Source organism: Stegostoma tigrinum, chromosome 2, assembly GCF_030684315.1.
Source record: "Stegostoma tigrinum isolate sSteTig4 chromosome 2, sSteTig4.hap1, whole genome shotgun sequence".
Classification (NCBI taxonomy): domain Eukaryota; kingdom Metazoa; phylum Chordata; class Chondrichthyes; order Orectolobiformes; family Stegostomatidae; genus Stegostoma; species Stegostoma tigrinum.
Window position 1 is genome coordinate 47,122,053 of NC_081355.1, and position 27,018 is coordinate 47,149,070.

Consider the following 27,018-nt stretch of genomic DNA (forward strand, 5'->3'; position numbering starts at 1 on the left):
TAGAGAAACATATGCATGATTCTTGTTGCTTTGGCTCCTGCTGTAAAGTAATGCAGAATAGAAACATGTCTATACTGGACAACTGTAGGGCCTGGTCAGGGATAGTGCCATAATCAGCATCTTAAAACTCAGTACATTCAGGAGATGGAGCTAATCCACTAAATTAAAAACAGCAATAATTCTTTTATTTATTACCTTTATCAAAAAGATTAAATTTGCGTTGCTCCTCTACCATCACAGAGAACTGTTCTGGTACAAAACTTACAATTCAAAGTCATGCTGGAAAGCCATTCTGGAGGTTCTTCACTGCAATCTATATTTTTTGTTGCAAATCAGATTGAATACAAGTGAATAACATGGCAGTTAGTATCAGAACTCACATTCCACGAGGTTATAATCCAACACGTTTATTTGAAATCACAAACTTTTGGAGCACTGCTCTGTCATCAGGTGCAGTGGTAAAGAGGCAGCACTTTAAATTTGAGATGTCAATAAACCTACTGGACTATAACCTGGTGTCATGTGACTTCTGACCCAGTTTCTATCAATGCCTTTCCTCTGATGCCCAGCTTGAGGAGATTGCCTTCACCAACTCTTAACTATTTGACTAACCAACTCTGACACTGTCTGTAGCTGCCATTGTACAATCACCTACAGACTTCCCAGCCATTTGAAAAACCTCAATATAACAGGGACAACCACTTCAAAACTACATTAGCTGTAAACCCATAGGGGATGTCCAATGGTCGTGAGAAGTGTTATATAAATACAAGTCTTTTTCACTTGTCTTCATTTACTTGTTGTCCTCGGCACAGTAATCCAAAGACACTGGACGGCGTGCATTGCTGACATTTACATGCGCTGCACTACCAGGTTCCCTACAGGTCTTCACTAGCTCTATGTTACCAAACCTCGAACATTAGCATGGATCAAACCAGAATTTCTTCCAGTTGAATATTAGGATGACTGATGCGATCATCTTCAACTTCTTCCGTTAATGTCATAATTAAAATATTTTTCCTCTGGTCGCTATCTGATTGAAACAATATTTGTAATCTCAATCTTTATTTCAATCTTGAGGTGGGTTTTCAACCCTCAATCCTCTCAATGAGCAATACTCATTACTTCTACTTCTTAAAGATTATGTACAAATCTCACACATCTTAAACAAAGTCCTTGAATAAATGAAGCGGTTTGAAGGAGAGTCATTCCAGGCAACCAGCACTATCCTGTCTCACTTACTATTATTTTCATCTCTGGGTCAGAAAGTTGTGGGTAAAGTCCACACCAGAATTCAGTACTGAACCTAGGCTGTCAGTAGAATTATAGAACAAATGTTGCACTGTCAGAGGTATCATTTGGTGGGTGTATACTTCTGTGAGTACTGAACATATTTTGTGCTACTTCAAACATTGTATGAACATCATTCCCTGAAAAAAAATCTCACTAGGCTCAAATTAATAGGGTCATATATCCAATTTCTTATTGTGGAAATTGTTATTGTAGGTTGAATACCATTTTGACCAACCTCCCAGCACTCTGAAGTATTCACCATGTGAAGTATATTAAAACAATTCTGCACCATTGTAAGTTGTTACAGGTATTTCAGTTGGCTCCCTTTCAAGGTCGTAGAAATGTCTTCCAATCAGCCTATTCAAAGATGTAAATACACACCTCTAGAGCAGGTGGGACTTGAGTGTCGGCCTCTCAGTCCTGAGGTAGGGACACTGCCAATGCACTACAAGAGGACCTTATTCTATTGCTCCTAACGTGTGCTACAAAGTGATATTGACAGAAGCTGGGAGTTGTCAGCTTCCACCTCAGTCATTAGTCTTCCCGGAAGACTGACATGCTCTTGTGGTGCACTGATGGTGCCCCTACCTCTAAAGCAAGGAGGTCCAGTTTTAAGTCCCACCTACTCCAGGTATGTTGGTGCACTGTGACCATCCTTATTGCTGAGACAATAGGAAGGGCACAAGTGCCACCTGCACCAAAGTTGTGTTGTAACATCTCTGAACAGGATGAATGGAAAATATCCTCCAGGAAGACAGAAGGGCTCTCTGGGATAATGGTAGTTTCCCTACCTCTGCGCTAGTAGGCCCAAATTCAAGTCCCACCAGCTCTGGAGGTGAGACAACATCTCTGAACAGGCTGATTAGAAAAAATGTTTCAAACAATGTTGCCTGAAAGGAGCACAGAGGGTTCGTGTGGCAGTAATAGTGCCCCTACCTCTCTGCCCAGGTTTGACTCCTGACTGCTCCAGACACAAGTCATTATCTCTGAACAGGGTAATTTAAAAATACCTTCCAGGAATCTTGCGATACAGTGATAGTGTCCCGAAGTGTCAGCTGGAAGGCCAGGTTCAAGTATAACCTGCTCCAGGTCTGTAACAGAATCTTTAAACAAGTTGATTTTAAAAAGTACCAACAGAAAACTGAATCCATTAATCATTACCTTTCTATTCTATTCTACTCTATTCAGCTCTAAAGCTTCGATCTCCTGTAGAAAGGAGTTTGACTTTGAAAAACAGTGAAAAGAATAATATTCCAAGAAGACTGAAGGACCCTTCTGCCACAATGATGGGGCCCTTACCTCTGAATCAGAAGACCTGGGTCCAGGTCCCGCCTGCTCCAGAACTTATATTAAACTTCCCCAACAGGCTGAAAATACACACTCCAGTAACAGTGAAATGCTTCAGCCTAGATATTCAATAGTTGCTGAAGCATTGGCTGGAGATGAAAGCATCTCCAGCCAATGCTTCAGCAGTAACTTCTGACATAATAGCCTGCATTGGAATTACCCAGAAAGTTAAAATTGCTGATAGATAATTAGCTGTGATCTAGAATGCCTACAAAAGTCTTCAACCCTGAGTTAGGGTCAGAAATTTCAGAGGGTTCTAACTTACTTCATTTAAGTCAGATAGGAAAGGTTACAAGGATTATAACCTGCTCTAACTCCTGGCTAAATAGCAAACTGCTCTACCTCACTTTCCCCAATTCATCATTGGCCTTCCAGCCCTGGCATCACAAAGACACCCAATCCCCTGCCTCTGGATCCAACCCTCCTCACAACTCTGCCTCATTAAATGATTCAGCTCTTAAATTACATTTCAACATTTCTCAAATAACTGCCTAGTTAAGTGAATTGTGTTTTGTTGATTTTCAAAACCAAGTTTTTTTTGGTTATTAATGCTGGGGTCATTTTAAAGCTACTTTCTGATCAACCTATTCAGAGATGTTATTACATGCCTCTGGAGCAGGTGGGATTGGAACCCAGGCCTCCTGGCTCAGAGGTAGAGACACAAACAGCCCCAGAAGGCATTTTTAGAAAAGTAATTTGCAGGTGCGGTACAGTTGTTTAAGCCAGTTAGAACCAGGCCATACGTGTGAACTAGATTCTAAATCTCAACAGATCTGGCACCATAAATAACCATAGTAGTCTACTCATGTACGTCCTATCAATTAGTCAGCCAATATTGTCAGCACAGAACAGTCCAATTCAGTTACACTGCAGATTGTAGGAAGTTAAGACATTAATTGCGAGAACTGTTTTAAGCATTGGCAGGGATATTTGAAAGACTGATAGGACCGATTACCAACTGGGACTCAAAATAGTTAGCATATCAATATAAAAGGTTTTCTACAGCTATGGGAGACAGTGTATTTTGGTCCAGTCAATTAACAGTAGGCATTTCTGTTCATGAACACACATAACTAACAGTTAACATAAGAGTCTTTGACAATAAGAATGGGGGCAGGGGGCGGTACACAGGCTTTTTATGTTCATTAGAATGGTAACAGGGCCTTAAGGGTTAAATTACAGAACAAACTGTACAAGTAAAACAATAGTAATTTATTGTCACTTGTACCCTTTAGGGAAAAAAGTGAAACATGTTTAAGTCGCCATGGTCTGGCAACATTTTAATAATGAAGTATATATAATTTTTAAAAACTCAAGACAAAGTCCAGCTTAAGAAATAACAAAATGTGGAGCTGGATGAACACAGCAGGCCAAGCAGCATCTTAGGGGCACAAAAGCTGATGTTTCGGGCCTAGACCCTTCATCAGAAAAGTCCAGCTTAGTTCAATTCACAGCTCCAGGGCTCCTGACGTCAATCAAGGAAACCTGACACCGAAGCCGTGAGAGAGAAAGCCTGACACTCTGACTTACACTGTAAAACAGCATTAAGGGAATGCTGCACTACTGCAGAACTTCACTGAGCTCTTATGCGTGATACATTATGCGTTCAAATCCTAATAGCCTGACAGATTAATTGAAAATAATTATCGGGCAGCATGGTGGCTCAGTGGTTAGGACTGGTGCCTCACAGCATTAGGGACCGAGGTTGAATCTCACACTCAGGCAAAACTGTGTTGAATTTGTACATTCTCCCTGCCTCTGCATGGGTTTCCTCCCACAATCCGAAGATGTACAGGTTCAATGGTCATGCTAAGTTGCCCTCTAATTTTCAGGGATGTGCAGGTTAGGTGGGTTAGGCATGGAAAATGCTTGTCACAGGTAGACAGTAGGGTGCTAGGTAAGTTCTTCAGAGGTTGGTGTGTACTCAATGAGCTGAATGTCCTGCTTTCATGTTGTAGGGATTCTCAGAGAAATCCCAGGCCACCAGTAAAAGCCATCGCTGAAGCATTAGAAAGGAATCCTGGGTCGGTTCCACCCTGATGCTGAAGAAACCGCCGAATGGAATCCTCCAGGCCAATGGTGAAGCCGCCACAAGGAATTCCAGGTTGGGCCAGACCCACCATGCTGCTGAAGATGCTGCTGAGGAAACACGAGCCCCTCTTTCACCTCACTGCCAAAGCAGCCTACCAGTCATGGGATCCAACAGGATACAGCTGCAATGGCCATGACGAACAGCTGGATTCCTTCTCCGCTGCAGCAGTCTCTCAAAATCTGCTTTCTACCCCAAAGCCTCAAAAAATACAGTTTGCATTCCAATTAATTTTTAAGATGTCAGATCCTGGAAAGGTAGGTATAGAGAAATTAATTCCTCCAGTTTGGAAATCCAGAACGAGGGGACAGAAATGTGTAATTACTGTTGCTATTTCAGAATGAAATCAAAATCAGGAAGCACTTTTTCCAGTTTAAAGGGGTGGTGGCAGTCCGGAGGTGTTCAGCTCAAATGGACTATGGTTGATATATCAATAAACAAACACAGTTTCAAGACAATTATATAAGGATTTTTATGAGGTGAATGTATCAAGAAATGCGTAAAGGCAAGCAAATTCATCACCCAGAACCAAAAATCTTCAAACAGCACCTTCCAACCACCTCCATTTTAAAAATCAAAGAAAGCCAATTCATGGGAACACCACACACCTGCAAGCTCTCCACCATGCTGCTCACCATCCTGACTTGGAAATATGCGCTATTACCTCTTGCTGCTGAGTCAAAACCTGGAATTCCTTCCCGAATAGCATTGTGGGTCAACCCACAGCAAGTGGACTTCAGTGGTTCAGCAAGGCAGCTCAATGCCACCTTTTCAGGGGTAACTAGGGACAAACAACACATGTTGGCAGCCAGCGACACCCACATCCCACAAATGAATATAAAAACAAATTTTTGTGGACAGGAATGGCAAAGTGGACTCAAGGAATTGAAAAGCCTACGCCTGTTCACATGTAATAGGAATGTAAACAAAGCTTTTCTCAAAGTTCATAGAAGTCAAATTAAACCAATTAATTCCTATCCTGTAAAATATTTGCACACTATTTTGATCAAGGAAAATTCCTGACATAAGCAATTTATCTCCAATAATGAAATTAACTTTCATTCTGAAACACAAGCATAAATGCACAGAGCTCCGTTCCCAGTGTGTAATCTCCTCAGCCAGTAACATGCACTTGGAGACACAGCATTGACAACCCCAATATATTTTGAAGAAATTGTCCCGCGTTTTCATAACTGGATAATTGATGAATAAATTCACATGTTGCTTTAAAGCTTCCAGCATGTAGTTAATTATTTTGGTTTATATTTATTAAATAGTGTACAAAGATAGCTTTGAAGTAGACGTTGGTGTGCGCACTCAGCTGGGAGGTTTGATAGCGGACATTTAGTCCCCTTATTAGATGATATCCTCAGTGCTGTGGAGGCTCCTGCAAAGCACTGTTGCCTTGTGCCAGTTCAACTGTATACGGTCCAGTTCTTGATGCTTCTGGAAAGCGCTGGTTCGGGTTGTGCATTGCAATAGTCAGTATATCAGGTCTAATTCAATATATTTGTTGACCGAGTCTGTGGGTGAATGCCAAGCCTCCAAGAATTCCCTGGTGGTGTTTGATGTGTTTGGCTTGTCCTATGATAGTAGTGTTGTTCCAGTTGAAACAGTGGTTTTTCTCATGTGTGTATTGAAATCAAGGACATCTGGTCACGTCACTTAGTTGCTAGCCAGTGTTCATGGATGCGGATTGCTAGTTGTCTGCCTGTTCGTCCCACGTAGCATTCTGTGCAATCTCTGCAAGGTATCTTGTAAACTACATTCCTCCTGTCCACTGTGTCTATTGGCTCTTTAACCCTGGTCGGTTGCTGTCTTAGTGTGGCTGCCAATTTGTGCGCCATCATGACTCCTCATCGTTATCTAGCCTGGCTGTCAGTTCTGAGGTGTTTTTAACATATGGTATGGTGGCTATTGTTTCAGGTTTTGGTGACCCTGGTTGTGTCTGTTGGCTAGCCATCTGTATTTGAAGCTACGGGGGTGGTAAAGACCTGGTAGAGGTGCTGTTCTTCTGCCTTCAGCAGAGTCTGCGTGCTGCAATGTGTATGCAGCGACTGCACAAAATGCTACATGGGTCAACCAGGCAGACAACTGGCCCGCATCCACAAACACTGCTGGCAACTAAACAATGCAACCAAGATGTCCTTGGTTTCAATATACATAGAAGAGAAAAACTACACTTTCAACTGGGACAACACTACCAACACAGCACAAGCCAAACTCAGCCAGGGAATTCTTGGAGACTTGACATTCATTCGTGGATTCCATCAACAACCACTTTGAATTAGACCTGACATACTGACAATGCACAACCAGAACCTGTACCTACAAGAAGCAGCTAAAACCATTTAAATTCAAATTGGCACCAGATAACAGTGCTTCACAGTAGGCTCCACAGCCTTGAGGATGTCACGGAGTAAGGGGGTGAAATGTCCACTATGAGCCTCAAAGCTCGGTGAACACACCAACATCTACAACCAGCACCCAACTACAAATCTTCACTGAAACCTGAGCTTTAAAGTTATTGCCAATTTGAAGGGGAGTACCTGGGGCATTTTGTGCTCACAGAAAAATACTTTTGATCTTTGTTGGGAAATGTTGATACGTTCCTAGTCTTTCCAATTCAGGAATTACAGGCGGATTCCGTGTGCTGTGTGGACCAAATACAGGTAAGTAGGTCTAGTTTAGTTTGGGAAACCCAGTCGTCATGGGCAAGTTGGACTGAAGGGTCTGTTTGCATGCAGCGTGACTCTATGACAAACTTCAACATAGAACATAGAACATTACAGCGCAGTACAGGCCCTTCGGCCCTCGATGTTGTGCCGACCTGTCATACCGATCTCAAGCCCATCTAACCTACACTATTCCACGTACATCCATATGCTTATCCAATGACGACTTAAATGTACCTAAAGTTGGCGAATCTACTACCGTTGCAGGCAAAGCGTTCCATTCCCTTACTACTCTCTGAGTAAAGAAACTACCTCTGACATCTGTCCTATATCTTTCACCCCTCAATTTAAAACTATGCCCCCTCGTGCTCGCCGTCACCATCCTAGGAAAAAGGTTCTCCCTATCCACCCTATCTAATCCTCTGATTATTTTATATGTTTCAATTAAGTCACCTCTCAACCTTCTTCTCTCTAATGAAAACAGCCTCAAATCCCTCAGCCTTTCCTCGTAAGACCTTCCCTCCATACCAGGCAACATCCTAGTCAATCTCCTCTGCACCCTCTCCAAAGCTTCCACATCCTTCTTATAATGTGGTGACCAGAACTGTACACAATATTCCAAGTGCGGCCGCACCAGAGTTTTGTACAGTTTCACCATAACCTCTTGGTTCCGGAACTCGATTCCTCTATTAATAAAAGCTAAAACACTGTATGCCTTCTTAACAGCAAAATCAAATTAACAGCAAAAGTTACCATAATCTCTTTCCTCACTGCCCATCAGGAAAAGCTGCTAACATGTGAGTGAGATATCATCAGGTAAGCATTTAAGTAATCCTTAAACAGCAGACACATCACACATTTCTTTGTAGAAAGTACAAAATTCTCATTTCCCACCACCTTTAAAAGCAACAACACAGTACAGGCCCTTCGGCCCACAATGATTTTCTATAATACATTTCTCCTGATGCCAAAACTTCTGAGTACATTTCCTGAAGTGCCCATTCTTCACCTGTCAGTTTATACAATTTACTTTTGAACAATATTGTTCCAAAGTACAATGTACACACTTCAATCAGGGATTTCCACATAATGAAGATCAGAAACCCTAGTTGGTTTGATTTTTCTTAATACTGAAGTCAGCTGTCGTGCTTCACTGCAATCTGGATTAGTGAAAACGACTAAGCAAAACAGGTCAGTACAACTCAGCTGAATTCTTACTTCTTGCTTTCTTCATCTAACCTTTTTATTGACATTGAGGTTTATGTGGAAGTTGAGGTAAAAAGCTCCAGATGCAGCAAACAGGCACTATCATAATAATATTGTCCTTTGAATTTTTTTTATTTAGACAAGTTTGAGCGAACACAACAGAGAATGTGCTGTCAGTTGTCAGAAATACCTTCAAGTGAAATTGATGCATTGTGCCGTGTCCACACAGCACATGCAATCCACCTGCAATTCCTCAATTGGTAATATGTCCTGACCGAAACTAAGAGACCAACAGAGAATGTAAGAACTAAGATCAGGAGCACACAATTCAGTCCCTTGAGCCTATTCTGCCATTCAACATGATTATGGCTGATCTCATCCTGGCCTGAATTCCACTTTCCTGCCTTCTCCCCGTAATTCTTCAACCCATTACATTGCTGATTAAAATCCTGTTGAACCCCTGCTTAAATTTGCACAATGTCTCAGCATCCACCTCATTCTGGGATACTGAATTCTTCAAATTCATGATAGTTTTTTAAAAAAAAATTTCTCCTCATTTTGGTTTTAAATCTGCTACTCCTCACCATAAAATTGTGACCCCTCACTCTTGACTGTTCCACAAAGAAAAAATCCTCTCTAAAGCTGGTTTGCCATCTTGAGCACCCTTTAGCATCTTAAATACTTCAATTAGATCTCCTCCCATTCTTCTAACTCCAAGTAGTACAGATGTAAACTGCTCAATCTCTATTCATAAGACAAACCCTTCATCTCCAGAATCAATCCAGTGAGTCTGCTTTGAGCTGACTCCAATGCAACTGCTCGCCTCAAGTAAGAGGATCAAATTTGTACATAATGCTCCATATACAGTCTCACTAATATCTTGTGCAGTTGCAGAAACACTTCTCCATCTTTCTACTCTATCCCTTAGCAATGAAAGCCAAAATTCCATTTGCTCTATTACCTGCTCTATCAGTGTTATATGTGCAAGGACTCACAGATCCCTCAGCTTCAAAAATTTCTGAGGTTTCTCTAAATTTGGGCAATAAGTTGCCTTTCTATTCTTCCAATCAAAATGGATTACTTCATACTTATTCGATTTAAACTCCACATACTAAACTTTGGCGCATTCACCGAACCGATTCGTATCCATTTGAACATTTATTATACGAACTTAGCGTTCCATTCAACCTACTGTCATCTGCAAAATTGGCTACTGTATCATCTATCCCCAGATTCAAGTCATTAATGCAGATTGTGAATACTTGAGTCACAGGACTAATTTCAGTGACACTGCATCAGCTGCATATTGACAACCCAAGACCCATTTCACCCACATCTGCTTTCTGTTTGTTAGTCAATTCTGTATCCAAACTAATAAAATACCCCTAACCCGATATGATCTTACCTTGTGTTTAAACCTTGTGTGGCACCTTATCAAATGCCTTCTGCAAGTCCAGACATACATCGACAGGATTCCTATTGTCAGTTTTACTTGTTATATCTCCAAGGATTGCCAGCAAATTAATAAACCACACAATTTACTCTTCATAAAATCACGCTAACCCGGATGGATTTTTCTGAAATTTTCAATATCCTGTCATTAATTCCTGAATAATGGATTCTAGCAATTTCTTAATGACAGAAGTTAACTAACTTGACTATAGTTTCATACTTTCTGCCTCCCTTTTTGAATAAGGGCTTTATATTCGCTTTCTTCTGATCCACTGGGACCTTTCCCGTTTCCATGGAATTTTGGAATATTATAACAACCAGTAGATCCACTATCTCTGCTGCCACTTCCTTTACGACTTTGGGGTGTAGGCCATCAGGATTTAACTACTTTCAATCCAAATAGTTTGCTCATCCAGCTCTACACAGTGTTATTTCAGATTCTTCAGCATCGACAGTTCCTACCATCTCTGCAACATGTTTAAATTTGCACCAGTTTTCTTTCATAACTTACCTTTGTTCTTTTTATTACTTTTTTAGTTACCCTTTACTGATCTTAAAAAGTATCATCGACTGGTTGCATGAAAAGGGTCCGTGTCCATGCAGTATGACTATGATTTTAAATGTTTTTAAAAATTATTGCAACTAATCAAAAAAAGTTAAAAAAGATCACCAGTTCATCCTCCTCATCTGGTTATAACTAAGCGAAGTAATATCCAAAATGCCGAAGTTCAGATTTATGAATCTGTTTTGAAACATTATGAACTACTTCATGCATGATTGAAGAGCTCTTTTTAATTCCACGATCCAAGGCATCGCAGGTAATGTGGCCACTCGGTTGCTAATAGCAAATCAAAGTTTCACTGATGCTTATTTTGACTTGACTTACTGTAAACAGCAGCACCCGAAGAGGAGGTTAGAACACCTACCATATGTGCCTCTGTTGTTACACTTAGCCAGCAACCGTGAGAGCTCCTTCAACTGAGTTTCCTACAACATTACATAATACTTTTGAGTCTTGCTGACTGCGGTGGATTGTTTTCAACCTTTGGTGCTGCTGATCCAGTTCTGAAATGGTATCTAAAATACACAGTCTCTTCAGAGCATTGACCACACCCTCTTTCTTCACACATTTTCTGTTGGGCGACTATGAGTATTTTTAGTTCGTTATCCTGTAAAGACCTCAAATCAACAGTGATTGCGGCTGACTGACTTTTTTTTAAGCTTGTTGCATTCCCTTTTACAGGCTTTTCCTCTGCCTCAACAGCACTGAATGTGGGTTTTAAGCTCCACTGACTTGGCAAGACTTGAAATCTATCAGATGCTGCATCACACTGTAGCTAGGCTTCGCTTCACAGGCTTTCTTCCCCTCCTACAGTGGGATTGCTGGACTGACTTCATCCTTCACCAGTGAAATTATACTGACTACAGTTAGAACTTGACTTCAGGTAGTCATTGTTTTTCTCTGCCACCACGTAATAAAGTCAGGTTTCGTTAATCCAAGTTAGTCTTACCTATATTAGTGAACATCAACAACCTTTACTAAGTGTTAACTATATACAAGAGAGGGTTAGAGAAGACCTCACTGGAACCCTACAACTTTGCATGGGATCTGAAGTTATGATACTGCTCCTTATTCATCCATAAATATTGTTAGAGTGAAAGTATAAATAACTGTTTATTCTGCATTCCAGTCTTTCAAGTCTCAAAAGAGAGAGATTGGTAAAGCTTCAGCTCTTTAGTTTTTGAAACAACCTGTCTGATAAAATTATAAAGGGACACAGGATTCATGAAACAGTACGGGAAAGATCAATCTAGAAAATTACTTTGAATTAACTCACATTTTACATAGCTATGGAGAAGGAGAGGATTAGGCAGAATGGGAGGATATTTAATTGGGGAAGAGGAAACTATGATGCGATTAGACATGAGTTAGGAAGCATGGACTGGGAGCAGTTGTTCCATGGTAAGGGAACTATAGACATGTGGAGATGGTTTAAGGAACAGTTGTTGGGAGTGATGAGTAAATATGTCCCTCTGAGACAGGCAAGAAGGGGTAAGATTAAGGAACCTTGGATGACGAGAGCGGTGGAGCTTCTAGTGAAAAGGAAGAAGGTAGCTTACATAAGGTGGAGGAAGCTAGGGTCAAGTTCAGCTAGAGAGGATTACATGCAGGCAAGGAAGGAGCTCAAAAATGGTCTGAGGAGAGCCAGGAGGGGGCACGAGAAAGGCTTGGCAGAAGGAATCCGGGAAAACACAAAGGCATTTTACACTTACGTGAGGAATAAGAGAATGGTCAAAGAAAGAGTAGGGCCGATCAGGGATAGCATAGGGAACTTGTGTGTGGAGCCTGAGGAGGTAGGGGAAGCCCTAAATGAGTTTTTTGCTTCTGTCTTTACGAAAGAAACCAACTTTGTAGTGAATGAAACCTTTGAAGAGCAGGTGTGCATGCTGGAATGGATAGAGATAGACGAAGCTGATGTGCTGAAAATTTTGTCAAACATTAAGATTGACAAGTCGCCAGGCCCGGATCAGATTTGTCCTCGGCTGCTTTGGGAAGCGAGAAATGCAATTGCTTCGCCACTTGCGAAGATCTTTGCATCCTTGCTCTCCACTGGAGTCGTACCTGAGGACTGGAGAGAGGCAAATGTAATTCCTCTCTTCAAGAAAGGAAATAGGGAAATCCCCGGCAATTATAGACCGGTAAGTCTCACGTCTGTCGTCTGCAAGGTGTTAGAAAGGATTCTGAGGGATAAGATTTATGACCATCTGGAAGAGCATGGCTTGATCAAATACAGTCAACACGGCTTTGTGAGGGGTAGGTCATGCCTTACAAACCTTATCGAGTTTTTTGAGGATGTGACTAGAAAGGTTGATGAGGGTCGAGCTGTGGATGTGGTGTATATGGACTTCAGTAAGGCATTTGATAAGGTTCCCCATGGAAGGCTCATTCAGAAGGTCAGGAGGAATGGGATACAGGGGAACTTAGCTGCTTGGATACAGAATTGGCTGGCCAACAGAAGACAGCGAGTGGTAGTAGAAGGAAAATATTCTGCCTGGAAGTCAGTGGTGAGTGGGGTTCCACAGGGCTCTGTCCTTGGGCCTCTACTGTTTGTAATTTTTATTAATGACTTGGACGAGGGAATTGAAGGATGGGTCAGCAAGTTTGCAGACGACACAAAGGTCGGAGGTGTCGTTGACAGTGTAGAGGGCTGTTGTAGGCTGCAGCGGGACATTGACAGGATGCAGAGATGGGCTGAGAGGTGGCAGATGGAGTTCAACCTGGATAAATGCGAGGTGATGCATTTTGGAAGGTCGAATTTGAAAGCTGAGTACAGGATTAAGGATAGGATTCTTGGCAGCGTGGAGGAACAGAGGGATCTTGGTGTGCAGATACATAGATCCCTTAAAATGGCCACCCAAGTGGACAGGGTTGTTAAGAAAGCATATGGTGTTTTGGCTTTCATTAACAGGGGGATTGAGTTTAAGAGTCGTGAGATCTTGTTGCAGCTCTATAAAACTTTGGTTAGACCGCATTTGGAATACTGCGTCCAGTTCTGGGCGCCCTATTATAGGAAAGATGTGGATGCTTTGGAGAGGGTTCAGAGGAGGTTTACCAGGATGCTGCCTGGACTGGAGGGCTTATCTTATGAAGAGAGGTTGACTGAGCTCGGTCTCTTTTCATTGGAGAAAAGGAGGAGGAGAGGTGACCTAATTGAGGTATACAAGATAATGAGAGGCATGGATAGAGTTGATAGCCAGAGACTATTTCCCAGGGCAGAAATGGCTAGCACGAGGGGTCATAGTTTTAAGCTGGTTGGTGGAAAGTATAGAGGGGATGTCAGAGGCAGGTTCTTTACGCAGAGAGTTGTGAGAGCATGGAATGCGTTGCCAGCAGCAGTTGTGGAAGCAAGGTCATTGGGGTCATTTAAGAGACTGCTGGACATGCATATGGTCACAGAAATTTGAGGGTGCATACATGAGGATCAATGGTCGGCACAACATTGTGGGCTGAAGGGCCTGTTCTGTGCTGTACTGTTCTATGTTCTATGTTCTATGTTCTATGTTCTAACTATAAATAGAACAAAGGGTTGCTGATTTAAAGTAGTAAATGGTACATTCAGGATTGATTTCAAATACACTGGAGTAATTTAAGAACTATTCTAATGCTGCAGCAAGATGATGTTTTCTGACTTCTCCAGCTGGGTTAGTTAAAGTGGGCTGAATATATCATATATTATTCACCTATAGTTAGTAGTCATGAGGATACATCAGAACCCTACCGAAATTCATCTCCATCAGCACTGCGTCAACCTCTTCAAGTTCTTAAAAACTGAATTTCCTAAAATCCTGATCATAATGTCAATCTTCACATACATTTTTTTTAAAAATGAAGAAAATTCAGAAATTATGTCTTCTCTATCATCTCTTGTGACATCAAAGGACGCATCAACACTTTTCTGGCTACATTAAACCAAAGAAAAGTTATAGCACAGAAGGAGACCATTCTGCCCATTGTGTTGAAGTCAGCTGAATAAACTAGCTGCAAATTCTAAACCCACTCACTATCTCCTGGTTCCATGCCCCTGCAGGTTAGAGTGCTTGAGCTGAAGATCTAGATTCCTTCTAAACAAGTTGATGGTTTTACTACCAAAACTGGGCAACAAATTCCAGGCATCCAACACTGTTTGGCTGGGAAAGATTTTCATTGTCTTCTATAATCCTGTTGAACATCACTGAAAACTGCTTTCTGTTAGCAAATTCATCTGTAAAACATTACCCTTTGTTTCCTGTCACTGAGTCAATTTTAGATCTAGTTCATTACATTCCCCTATAATTTTTTCTTAACAATCTGCCACTTGGGACATTGTCAAATGCCTTCCTAAAATCCATTTAGCAGCCAGAGCTAGCCTCAATCCTCCATGTTACTTGCTCAAAAATTTCAATTAAGTTAGTAAAACACAACCTTCCCTTAAACAAAACATGATGACTATCCCCAATTAATCTATTCCTCTCTAAGTAACAGCTAGTCCTATCGCTCAACATAGGATTAGGCCAAATAACAGGCTGGTTTGTCAGACAAATCACTCCCACCTTTTTTGGAATAGTAGTAAACCTTATATGAAAGTCATTCAAACGCGTATTAACTGACAAAGATTAATTTTCCTTTTCTTCCATCCTACCGAGACATAAAATCATCACACACCAAAGAACTTGAAACTTACTCTAAAAATTGAAAAACATAGGATATTGGATGTTTCAAAAGCAACCAAAAACTTATAAAAAGCTACAGAAAAGTCAATTGTATTAATTTACCCCAAAGTGAAATAGAACTTACCTTGAGAACTGCAGAAATTGAAAAATTGACAATTACTTAAATATTGGCATGGCGAGCTAGGCACACTTACAATGAAGTAGTAAAATAGTTGCACCTGTGCTTTTAAGTACTCATAGTTCCTGACACAATCCTCCAAAACAACTAGGAAAAGGTGAAACATTGACATTTACTCATAGTTTATGCCACACACATACTTCTGTCTCTCTCACACACATGTCCAAACTGGATAGAATTCCTGTTGAAACAATTCTGAAAACTTATTTTCAGGAAACATTCCTCCATATAGAAACATGGCAAATGCATCATATTATTAGCAATAAAATAGATGTAAAGAAAATCAATTACAGTTTACACATAACAGTCATGCATTTCTCACGAAATGTAATTCTCCAAGTTCACTGACTAGCAACGATTTTATAGTGTAAAATGTGACCGCACTCTTAGTATTGTGAATGTTCCTAGTCCAGACACATTAGATAGTAAGCAGCAAAGTGGAAGAAGCCACAAAAGACTTCACAAGAAATTTAGTATGCAAGAGGAAGCAATTTAGTAGAACTGGTCACCATGTTAAAAACTAATCCAACAGTACAGCTGGTTTATATGGGGTACAGTGAATAGAGGTCACAGTCCATATAATTTTTATCTATTTTATCTTACACCTTTGTGGCAAGGTATTCAGTACAGAGCATATCCAGATCGTTCATTGAATATTTTTGTCTTCAACAATCCCTGCTATGCATGTAACAAAAACAGTTTTCACTTGATACACTAACCTGGATTTAACTTTAAAAACTGAGGGCATCGGCGCACACTGTTATTAAAGAGTAAACATGACAAAAATTTCTAGTGACACCACATATGCAACCAAACGTGGAAATAAGAACGTTGAATTCTAGAAACTCTGCCATCCCAACAGAAAAGACCAGAAAATGCACACTTTGTCCACTAGCTACCTACCAAACATGCCAGAAAATGTTATGGCTTGCCATTCCAGTTTAAGCAAATTTTCTTAATGATTTTACAGATCATAATTGCATCCAAACAATTTCAGCACTGAGAATTAAACTGTATGAAGACTTCCAGATTAATTACTGTTAGTAACTTCTACAAATAAAAAGAATCAAAAATTTTTCCGTCTTACTTCTGTCTCTGCTCTTTCATCCAATCTTTCTCTTCATTTCGCTTTCATTACTTAATTTGTCATTGTATTCACTGTTCAAGTTTACACTTCATAGCTCAGCTGTACGCACCTCAGTATCAATTCTTCAGAAGAGAAACACAGTTACTTGTTCTATTCACATGAATGCCCAATCAAAGGCACATGCTGAAATAGAACCCAACAGCACATTACGGTGCAAAAGCCCAGACAGTCTGGGGGATGATGCCACCGACTGCAAATTCAGGAAATTAAAACAGCATATCAGTATAGCTGAATGAAAACGCTGTACAAGTTGGTTAAATTGCGCAACAGAGCAATAAAGACAATTTTGGCTTTTCATTTTAGTTTCATAATGATGCAGAAAGATTCCGCCCATCATGTTTACGCCAGCTTACCAATGAGAAATCCAGTCAGCCCCATTCTATTGCCTTAGCCATACACGTTTCTTTTCTTTAAAAGGTCCATCTGGTTTTATTTTTAAATGGCTTCACCACCCTTATAGGCAGGCAGTTTCAGATCATTCCTACTTGCTTAAAGAAAGGCATCTAACCGTTTTATTGAAGGTATGTTTAAACAGGCTTAAATTGTACAAGTGGGGAAGCAGTAGTCAGTACTTTTGGTTTATTAAATTATTAGTTCTGTCATAATGCTTTTTCATTATATGACACGAAGAATTCAAATTTTGTAATAAAATATGCACATTCCTGATCGGTAGTTGTTATGCATTCATGCTTAATTTAAAAATTATAAAAATGCTTCTTTTAAAACAATCATACTGACATAAATGTAACTATATTTAGGAAAACCAGCTCAAAAGCTGACTTCTTTATCTGCCAAAAAATAGACTACACAGGTAAACACAAGGTTATACACAGTTACACTGCACCCATCACAGACAAATTTATATTAACTTTCCACAATATGTTAAGCACATTTCCCTACAGAAAGAAACCTCAAAATACAAGCTTGTGATAAATTATACATCCCTTTCAATTAAAAAATAGCAGAATAAAACCCTTACAACAAATACCTTTACTGAAGATCATCTTCATCTGTCTTAAAAATGTACACACGTGCCAATAACAGTAACATCTTGTTTGTTGGGCTGAGTCAATTACACATTCTCCATGAGCAGTTCAAATGAAGAGAGAAAATTGAACCTCATTACACGAGGTTGTCCTCCTTGCCCTCTATATACAGGTAAACTGAATTCAAATAGGTCACTTTGCTTCCATGCAATATAAGCAATGACGTATCTTCTGCTTTAACAGAGCAGCAGGATGACTTTTCTTGAGGGAGAACTCAAACTCAGTTCAAACACTAGTGTCTATGGCCTGCTGATTCCAGCTGGATCATGCATGTGCCTTTTGATAATTCAATATAAAATCAATAGTAAAGATAAAAGTTACTAGGTTTCTTTCCCCCATTATTGCAAAATATGATCTTAAGAAACACAAATCATTATGGATTAAGTTGCATAAGAAGCAATTTCTTATTGCTATTCTGATAGTGATAATGCCACTTGTAAAATTCAGGACGACACAGGAAACAACAGCAGGCATTGCCGATACATTCTGTTAGAACAAAGAACAATACAGCACAGGAACAGGCCCTTCGACCTCCAATCCTTCACCAACACCTTTTGCCCTTCCGTACTAAAACCGTCTGTCTTTGCTTGCAGGATCTATATCCCTCTATTCCCTTCCTTTTCGTGTGCGCTGCTACTGTGTCTGCTCCCACCATCTCCGCTGCCAGTGTGTTCCAGACACAACATTCTTTGTGCAAAAACTTGCCACATACATCTTTTTTAAACTACCCTCACCCCGCAACTTGAACCTGTGACCCTAACTACTGATGCCTCGACCCTGGGAGAAAGCCTTAAAATTTCCACTTTAATCGATGCCATTCACAATTCCAAACTTCCATCAGTTCGCCCCTCAACATCCTGTGTTCCAGAGAAAACAAGCCCAGTCTATCCAACCTTTCTTCATAGCTCAAATCCCCTATATGAGACAACATCCTGGTAAACCTTTTCCATACGCTCTCCAAAGCGTCCACATCCTTCTGATGGTGTGGTGACCAGAACTGTATGCAATATTCCAAGTGTGGTGACCAGAACTGTATGCAATATTCCAAGTGTGACCTAACTTGAGTACTATAAAACCGCAGCATAACTAGTCTATCCTCACAATCAATGCCCCTTCCAATGAAGGTAAACATGCCATAGCCCTTTTTTACTAACTGATCTACCTGTGCTGCTATTTTTAGTCATCTGTGGACCTACACACCCATATCACTTCTGCATGTCAAGATTGCTAAAGGTTCTGTCATTTGTCCTGATTAAACTGCATCTGCCATTTTTCTGCCCATGCCTCCAACTGATCTATATTCTGCTGTATCCTCCAACAATCCTCTTCACTATCTGCAATTCCACCAATCTTTGTATCATCTACAAACTTACTCATTAAACTAGCTACAGTTTCGTCTAAATCATTTAAGTAGACCACGAACAGAGGATGTCCCAACACTGATCCCGATGGAACACCGCCAGTCATAGAATCCATACATTGCATAAACAGGCCATTCGACCCTTCGAAATGTATCCTGCCCAGCCCCACAGCCCCTACCCTACCCCTGTAACCCTGCATTTCCCATGTCCGATCCTCTTAACCTGCATATGAGATTAGATTAGATTAGAGATTAGAATTCCCTACAGTGTGGAAACAGGCCCTTTGGCCCAACAAGTCCACACCGCCCGTTACAGCATCCCACCCAGACCTATCCTCCTATACCCACACACCCCTGAACACAATGGGCAATTTAGCATGGCTGATCCACGTAGCCTGCACATCTTTGGTCTGTGGTAGGAAACCGGAGGAAACCCATGTAGACACCGGGAGAGCTTGCAAACTCCGCACAGACAGTTACCTGAGGCTGGAATTGAACCCAGGTCCCGGGCGCTGTAAGGCTGCAGTGCTAACCACTGAGCCACCGTGCCACCTATCTTTGGACTGTGGGGGGGATCCCGGAGCACGAGGGGGAAACCCACACCAATACGGGGAGAATCAAACCTGGGTGCCTAGTGCTGTGAGGCAGTAGCACCAGCCACTGAGCCAGCCACAACCCTCCATTCCAAAATGCATCCTTCCACCACTACCCTATGTCTCTGATGATGAAGCCAGTTCTGTACCCACCTTGCCAGCTGACCCGATACCATATGACCTCACCTTTTGTGCCAGTCTGCCATGAGGGACCCTGTCAAAGGCTTTACTGATGTCCATGTGGACATCAACAGCTTTACCTTCAATCATCTTCATCACCTCCTCAAAAAACTCAATCAAATTCGTGAAGCATAACCTCATCTGCACAAAACCATGCTGTCTATCGCAGATAAGTCCATTTGCTTCTAAATAGGTATAGATCTTAATACTCAGAAACTTTTCCAATACTTTTCATACCACCGACGTGAGGCTCACAGGCCAGTAATTTTCCGGATTATCTTAAACAATGGGACAAGATTTGCTATTCTCCAGTCCTCTGGAACCTTACCTGTGCCAAAGAGGATACAAAGATGTCTGTCAATGATCCAACAATCTGTTCTCTTGCCTCCCTCAATATTCTTGGATGGATCCCATCAGGACCCGCGGACGTATCTAGCTTAATACTTTTTTAAAATGCACTATACCTTTCTTTTAAATAGCAACTTGGCTTAGAAATTCGACACTCTGTTCCACAAGATCATCCTTTACCAATTCCTTTCCATTGGTGGATACTTACACAAAGTATTTGTTTAGGACCTCATCAATCTCGTCTGGTTCCACACAGAGGTTCCTTCCTTTGTCCTTGAGCGGGCCAACTCTTTCCTTGGCTACTCTCTTTTTTTTAAAATGTATGTATAAAAAGCCTTGGGGTTCTCGCTAATCCTGTTTGCTAATGACTTTTCATGACTTTTTTCAAATAACAAGCAGGACAGAACACCAACGTCTCACCGGAGGTGAACTAACGACGTTACTTAGCAGAAATGTCTGCAAACACACTGGCTCGGTAAGCAAGTCTATAACTTCATTTAATGAGGTCTTTTAGTCTTCCTAATTCCTTGTTTAAGTTCCTTCCTACTTTTCTTACATATGTCAAGCACTTCATTAGTTCTCATCCTCCTAGACCATTTTTCTTTTTGACCAAGGTCATATCATCGCAGGTCATCCAAGGGTTCACACAACTTACCATACCTATCCTTCATTTTTACAGAAACATGCCACTCTTAAACTCTTACAACTGCCGCTTGAAATACTGCTACATGTCTAATGTGGATTTAGCCTTAAGCAGCCGCCTCCAATCAAAATTCTCCAGTTCATGTGCATTATTGTTGTAGTTCACCGTCCCCCAGTTTAACAACTTCACCTGAGCTCTGCTGTTATCCCTATCAATGAGCATCTTAAAACTCATGGCATCATGGTCACCACTCCCGAAATGCTCCCTCACTAAAACTTCACTCATCTAGCCAGGCTCATTTCCCAAAACCAGGTCCAGTACAACCATTTAATAAAATGTGAGGCTGGATGAACACAGCAGGCCAAGCAGCATCTCAGGAGCACAAAAGCTGACGTTTCAGGCCTAGACCCTTCATCAGAGAGGGGGATGGGGAGAGGGAACTGGAATAAATAGGGAGGGAGGGGGAGGTGGACCGAAGATGGACAGTAAAGAAGATAGGTGGAGAGAGTATAGGTGGGGAGGTAGGGAGGGGATAGGTCAGTCCAGGGAAGACGGACAGGTCAAGGAGGTGGGATGAGGTTAGTAGGTAGATGGGGGTGCGGCTTGGGGTGGGAGGAAGGGATGGGTGAGAGGAAGAACCGGTTAGGGAGGCAGAGACAGGTTGGACTGGTTTTGGGATGCAGTGGGGGGGGGGGGGGGGGGGAGCTGGGCTGGTTGTGTGGTGCAGTGGGGGGAGGGGACGAACTGGGCTGGTTACAATGGTTCCAGTACAACCATTTCCCTGGTTGGACTACTTACGTGCATCCTATGGCAAGAAACCCTCCTGAATGGTCTAACAAACTCTGTCCCATCTAAGCCCCTAACACGATGTTTTTCACATCTTTCCAAAATCTGTCTACATAGCCAGGAGATAGAGGAGAGACTATCAGGAGGCCTGTAATATACCCCCAGCATTGTGATTTCACCTTTCCTATTCCTCAGTTCTACTCATCTTGCCTCTCTGCACAAGTCCTCTACGTATCCCAACTCCGTACTGATGTGAGGTACTCCTTTACCAGTAAGGCAACAACCCCACCCCTTTTACATCCCTTTTTATGACAAGTGAAACATCCAAATCCTGGGACATTCAGCTGTCAATTCCCTTCTTCTTTCAGCCAAGTCTCCATATTCGCAATAACATCATAGTTCCAAGTACTCACTAAAGCTCTAAATTCATCTACCTTGTCTATTATATTTCTTGCACTGAAACACAGATTTCAAACCACCTTCCTTGTTCTTTTCAACAGTGTTTCCCTGCCTGTTCTTGCTCTTTGTCATATTTGCCTTCATTTCTTCCTCTCCCTCAATTTCTGCAAGTACTGCCCTACTCCCCTGGTTCCCATCCCCCTGCCACTCTAGTTTGAACCCTCCCCAACCACTCTACCAAGTAACCCCAAAGGTCATCAGTCCCGGTCCTGCCCTCATGTAACCCATTCAGTTTGTACAGGTCCCTCCTCCCCCAGAACCAGTCTCAATGCCCCACGAAGCTGAAAGCCTCTACCACTTAATCTGTAGTCTGGCGACTTCCTGATGAAGAAGAGTGCCCCAAAAGCTTGTGATTTCAAATAAACTTGTTGGGATGATAAGCTAATGTTCTGTGACTTCTGACTTTGCCCACCCCAGTCCAACATGGGCATCTCCACATCATTAAATAGCCTTGAAGAGTAGAAATGTTTGAAGAGGAATACTTTGTGAAATCTGATGTGCTTGGCCCATATCTCTCCAAACCCTTCAAATTCATGAACTCATCCAAATATATTTTAAATGTTGTAACTATACGTGCGTCCACTGCTTTATCTGGCAGTACATTCCGCACATGAACCGCCATCCGTGTAAAAAAGGAATTGCCACTCATGTCCTTTTTAAACCTTTTTTCACCTAAAATATGTTTAGTTTGGAGCTCTTCTTTCCCCCTCAAATTCCCTAGGGAGAGCCCCCTTGTGATTTGATGCCCCTAGATATTTCAGGGATCAGATTTCTAGTGATCTGAACTGAAGGGTGCTTGCTTAATGAAACAGTGAAATTTCCACCTATGGAGGTGGAAATTAGCCATCCCTATTGTACGGGAGTTGTCAGAGAGACTGATGGAGTCAGAAGCCGGGGAATAATAGTGCGAGAGACATGTATATTCTTGGTGAATAAAAGAAAAGTTATGATGAGTTTTCAGATAATGTCACTAAATGGAAGCATGCGAATAAGAAAGAACAGGGCGTCAAATAATAAGATTCTGGCAGTCGGAGCTGTAATGGTGTAGTGCTGGAAGGGAGAGAAAAGCAATTTCAGACTATATTTATCTAATTGTATTCAATGTAAAAACAAAACCAAACTGACATAGCCCCACCCCATAGGGTAGCCGTACAGTGCCACTGGATGAACACGGTGTGGCCAACCATATAAAGGGCAGCATGTAAATTGAAAATGGAAGGAGAGATTGGTTACCCTTGTTACATTACACAGGATGTAATTTGTAACTGTGGCAACATCCACTTCAACATGATGGCCAGAAAGAGTACTACCAATGAGCCAAGCTGACAATCCTGGAGATAGTGGCCTCAAAAGTCTACATGACTTTGTCTATAAAAGCTTCAGGGAAGACAGCACACGGTAAAAAATGATGGGCCCGTACCACAATACTTTGTGCCTGAATAATCTTTCACCAAAGATACAAACAGGAGACCCAGCCAGTTCCCATGGAAGCTAAGGACTGGAGATTTATTTTTAAATCATGACAAAGATTAATTCAATTAGAGAATAGCGGATGAATCGATTAAATAAGACTGTAAAATCAATAGCTATATTCATTTGACACATGGATTGTACCTTAAACAAATGCTCCATTTGGAGGAACATGATGGTTTGAGTAATGTCAGTAAAACATCTGGACATTTAAATTAGTGCCTAAGATGGAAATGTGATTCGAGCAAGACATGTCAGATCCACAGGTGTGGCGATACATAATGTCCAAGAGTATGCTGGACACTGATTCAATCATTTTTTTCAACAGAGCGCTATTCTGAACTCCAAAAATATCCAATGTTTAATACCCAATGCCGTGAAAGGCAGTGGCACTACATGAATAAGGCCTGGCACAGATACAACAGGTAAATGGCCTCCTTCATGCTGCAACCCATTCCATGATAATCTTTGTGTTTTAAAAAGACATGAAGGAAACTCATGTTATAAGTTAAGAGTTAACACAGAAGTATATTTCATGTGGCTCAAAGGTTAACACTGTGCCTAACAGTGCCAAGGACCCAGGTTCGATTCCACCCTCAGGCAACCATCCACGCAGCTTGTACATTCTTCACAGGTCTGTGTGGGTTCCCTCTGGGTGCTCCTGTTTCCTCTCTCAGGCCAAAGATGTGACCGTACTATAGTGCACAAAGCGTCCAGGGATGTGCAGGTTAGGTGGATTTGCTGTGGAAAAAGCAAGGTCACAGGGATAGGATAGGGGCATGGGACAAGATGGGCTGCTTTTCAGAGGGTCGGTGTGGACTCAATAGGCTGAATGGTGTGCTTTCACACTGTTGGGATTCTATGATTCACATTGGAGATTGGTGAGGTGAGGATGAAAGAACAGCTTGTGTTGTTACTCCCTTCAACTCCACTGCAAACCGAATTATCTAAACTAACTACTGCCAAGGATATGGATATTCCAAGGTAACAGGGCAAGATGTACCCAAGTTCACAACTGCAACTCCTTTTAGTAGTTGCCCATTGTCCCAAAGGCACCACAGGCACAGACAGCTAGTTATGTACAGCTTGAGGGTCACCAATGCACAAGTATACAGAAAACTGAATGCTTCCATGAAAAACCACAGCTGTATCGGTGCGGTCTTGGAGGACCAAAGGGCTGTTTCTGTGCTGTTTTGTTCTTTATCTTGCTTGAATTCTGAAGCCACTGGTTAACGCAAACATATCTAGCAAACTGAAAGAAATATTTACTTATTTCTTACAGGCAGGTATACTTTTCTCACAACTTTCAATAGTTTAACAATTGGAGAAACTAAAATTAGATAGAAAGAGAGCACAAAACCAAGCAAAATCATCACCTGATGTCTCCAAAAAAAAAATCAATCTGCTTCCTGCTAAAACTCAATTAGGACAGGTTCTAAAACAAAAACAAAGTTGCCGGAAAAACTCAGCAGGCCTGGCAGCATCTCAGAAGGAAAAAACAGAGTTAATATTTGGGGTCTGGTGACCCTTTCTCAGAACTGATGTTGGCTGGGAAAACATCAGTTTATACGCAGAAAACAGGGAGGTGAGTAGGGTAGGGAGTAAATGATAGGAAAGAGCCCAAAGAGAAAGAAAAACAGTTGGACAGACACAGGACTTGAAAGCAATCAGGCTGGGAGGGTGAATAGTTGTTAATGGGGACTGTTTTCCATCTGTTTTTCTCTGTCTTTGGGCTCTATCCTATCCTTTACTCCCTACCCCACCCACCTCCCTTTTTTCTGAGTTTAAACTGACATTTTCCCAGCCACCAGTTCTGAGGAAGAGTCACCGGACCCGAAAAGTTAACACTGATTTTTCCTTCGTGCTGCCAGACCTGCTGAGCTTTTCCAGTAACTTTGTTTTTGTTCCCGATTTACAGCATCCGCAATTCTTTTGTTTTTAGTTACAAAAGGCTCTCCCTATATTGACCAATTCAACAACCAAACAAGTGCTATCCTTGGGCATAGCAATCATTCTGGTGCTCTTTCGTCGCGAGAAAGACAACCAACTTGTATCTTCTTTCCAAGCCAGTTCCAATAGAAAACATCCCTCTTTGTTCTCCTTCCTTTTAAAACAAACTGTTGTTCAAAGTTCACTGCTTAACTGCAAAACAGTCCCAAACCAAAAATAATGAAGAAAATAAAAGGAATTGTGGCTATCTCTACAGTTTGCAATAAAAGTCAGATCACAAAATTTCTGATAACAAAAACAGTTGGACATATTAAATCAGAAACAACAGCCACAACTATAAATATTCAGCATTACAGAATATAATCAAACTACTGATGAAAGCCATATAAAACCAAACAGAAAAATTTCTATCAGGATTATCCATGCTTTTCATAACTTTTACATTTTAATTAAGTCCCCTCTCAACCTTCTCTGCTCTGAGGAAAACAACCCCAGTCCATCTCATATCGCTACACCGATGTAGAGGAGGGCACATCATCCACTCCACACGATCTGCCAGTCGGAAGGACTGCTCTCTGTGTGACTCTCTTATCCGTTCCAAGCTCCCCACGAACTCCAACACCCCCACCATCTTTCCCTGCAATTGCAGGAAATGCTACATCCACCTACTCCTCTACATTCCTGAGACCAAGTGGAGGCTTGGAGACCGTTTTGTAGAACATCTGCGCTCTGTTCATGACGAAGGACAACATCTTCCGGATGCGAGCCATTTTATCACCCAGGGAGTGGGAGGGGGAGTTAAGTCCATCCTAGGCCTTGTCCAGTGTCACAATGACACCACCCGCAAACAAGAGGAGGAGCACCTCATATTCTGCTCGGGAGCCTACAGCCCAATGGACCAACATGATTTCACCAGTTTCAAAATCTCCCCAACTCCAGCCTCAACCCACGTTCAACACTCCCTCTTATCCCGGCCTCCTTGACCTGACACAACTTGTCCATCTTCTTTCCCATCTCTCCACCCTTCCGACCTCACTGACCAGTCCCCACCACTCCCAACCCGCACTCACCTACCACCATCCCACCTACCTTCTCCAGCCCCACCTCTCCTCTCTCTATTTATTCCGAGCTCGCTTCCCCATCCCCATTTCTGAAGTAGGGTCTGGCCCAAAACGTCAACTTTCCTGCTCCTGGCCTGCTGTGTTCCTCCAGCTCCAAGCTTATCTCTGCTTATATAAATAACCTCAGGATCTCAGACAAGGGTCAACAAAAAGGTTCTGTTACCAGTTGGAATTCTGTGGCCCATATACAGAAGCGCACTAAAACTTTTGGGAATATCATCCCTGCTAGCCTAATCCTAATCTTATCATTGTGCTTATGTTTTGGTGCATAGATCCATCGGAACCAGCCATCAGATCTAAACACAATATCAATGGAACATTCTGGACCAGTATTGGGGCAGGTTGTCCTGCCAGAAGTGCTTTCTTTCGGATAAGAACACTAAACCGAAGGCCAAAGCCTCTCTAAGATGGATAAGTAAAACAGCCATAGCGCCACTCTCTCATTACAGAGCAAGAGACAGGTG

The 27,018-nt window shown here is 41.7% G+C and overlaps 1 protein-coding gene across 5 annotated transcripts in view; it reads right to left on the reverse strand.

The window, feature by feature from the left end:
• Window positions 1-27,018, reverse strand: part of LOC125461125 (triple functional domain protein-like) — a 636,773-nt gene that overhangs the window by 499,927 nt on the left and 109,828 nt on the right. Inside the window, exon 1 of one of the 5 annotated variants that reach the window (XM_048549554.2) lies at window positions 17,587-17,617. The exons of 3 other annotated variants lie outside the window; for them this stretch is intronic. In XM_048549554.2, coding sequence (XP_048405511.1) covers window positions 17,587-17,608 — 22 coding nt within the window. In that variant the 5' untranslated portion in view covers window positions 17,609-17,617. Of the gene's footprint in view, window positions 1-16,538; window positions 16,615-17,586; window positions 17,618-27,018 lie in introns of those variants that run through there. One more of the 5 variants, XM_048549563.2, reaches the window with a different exon arrangement.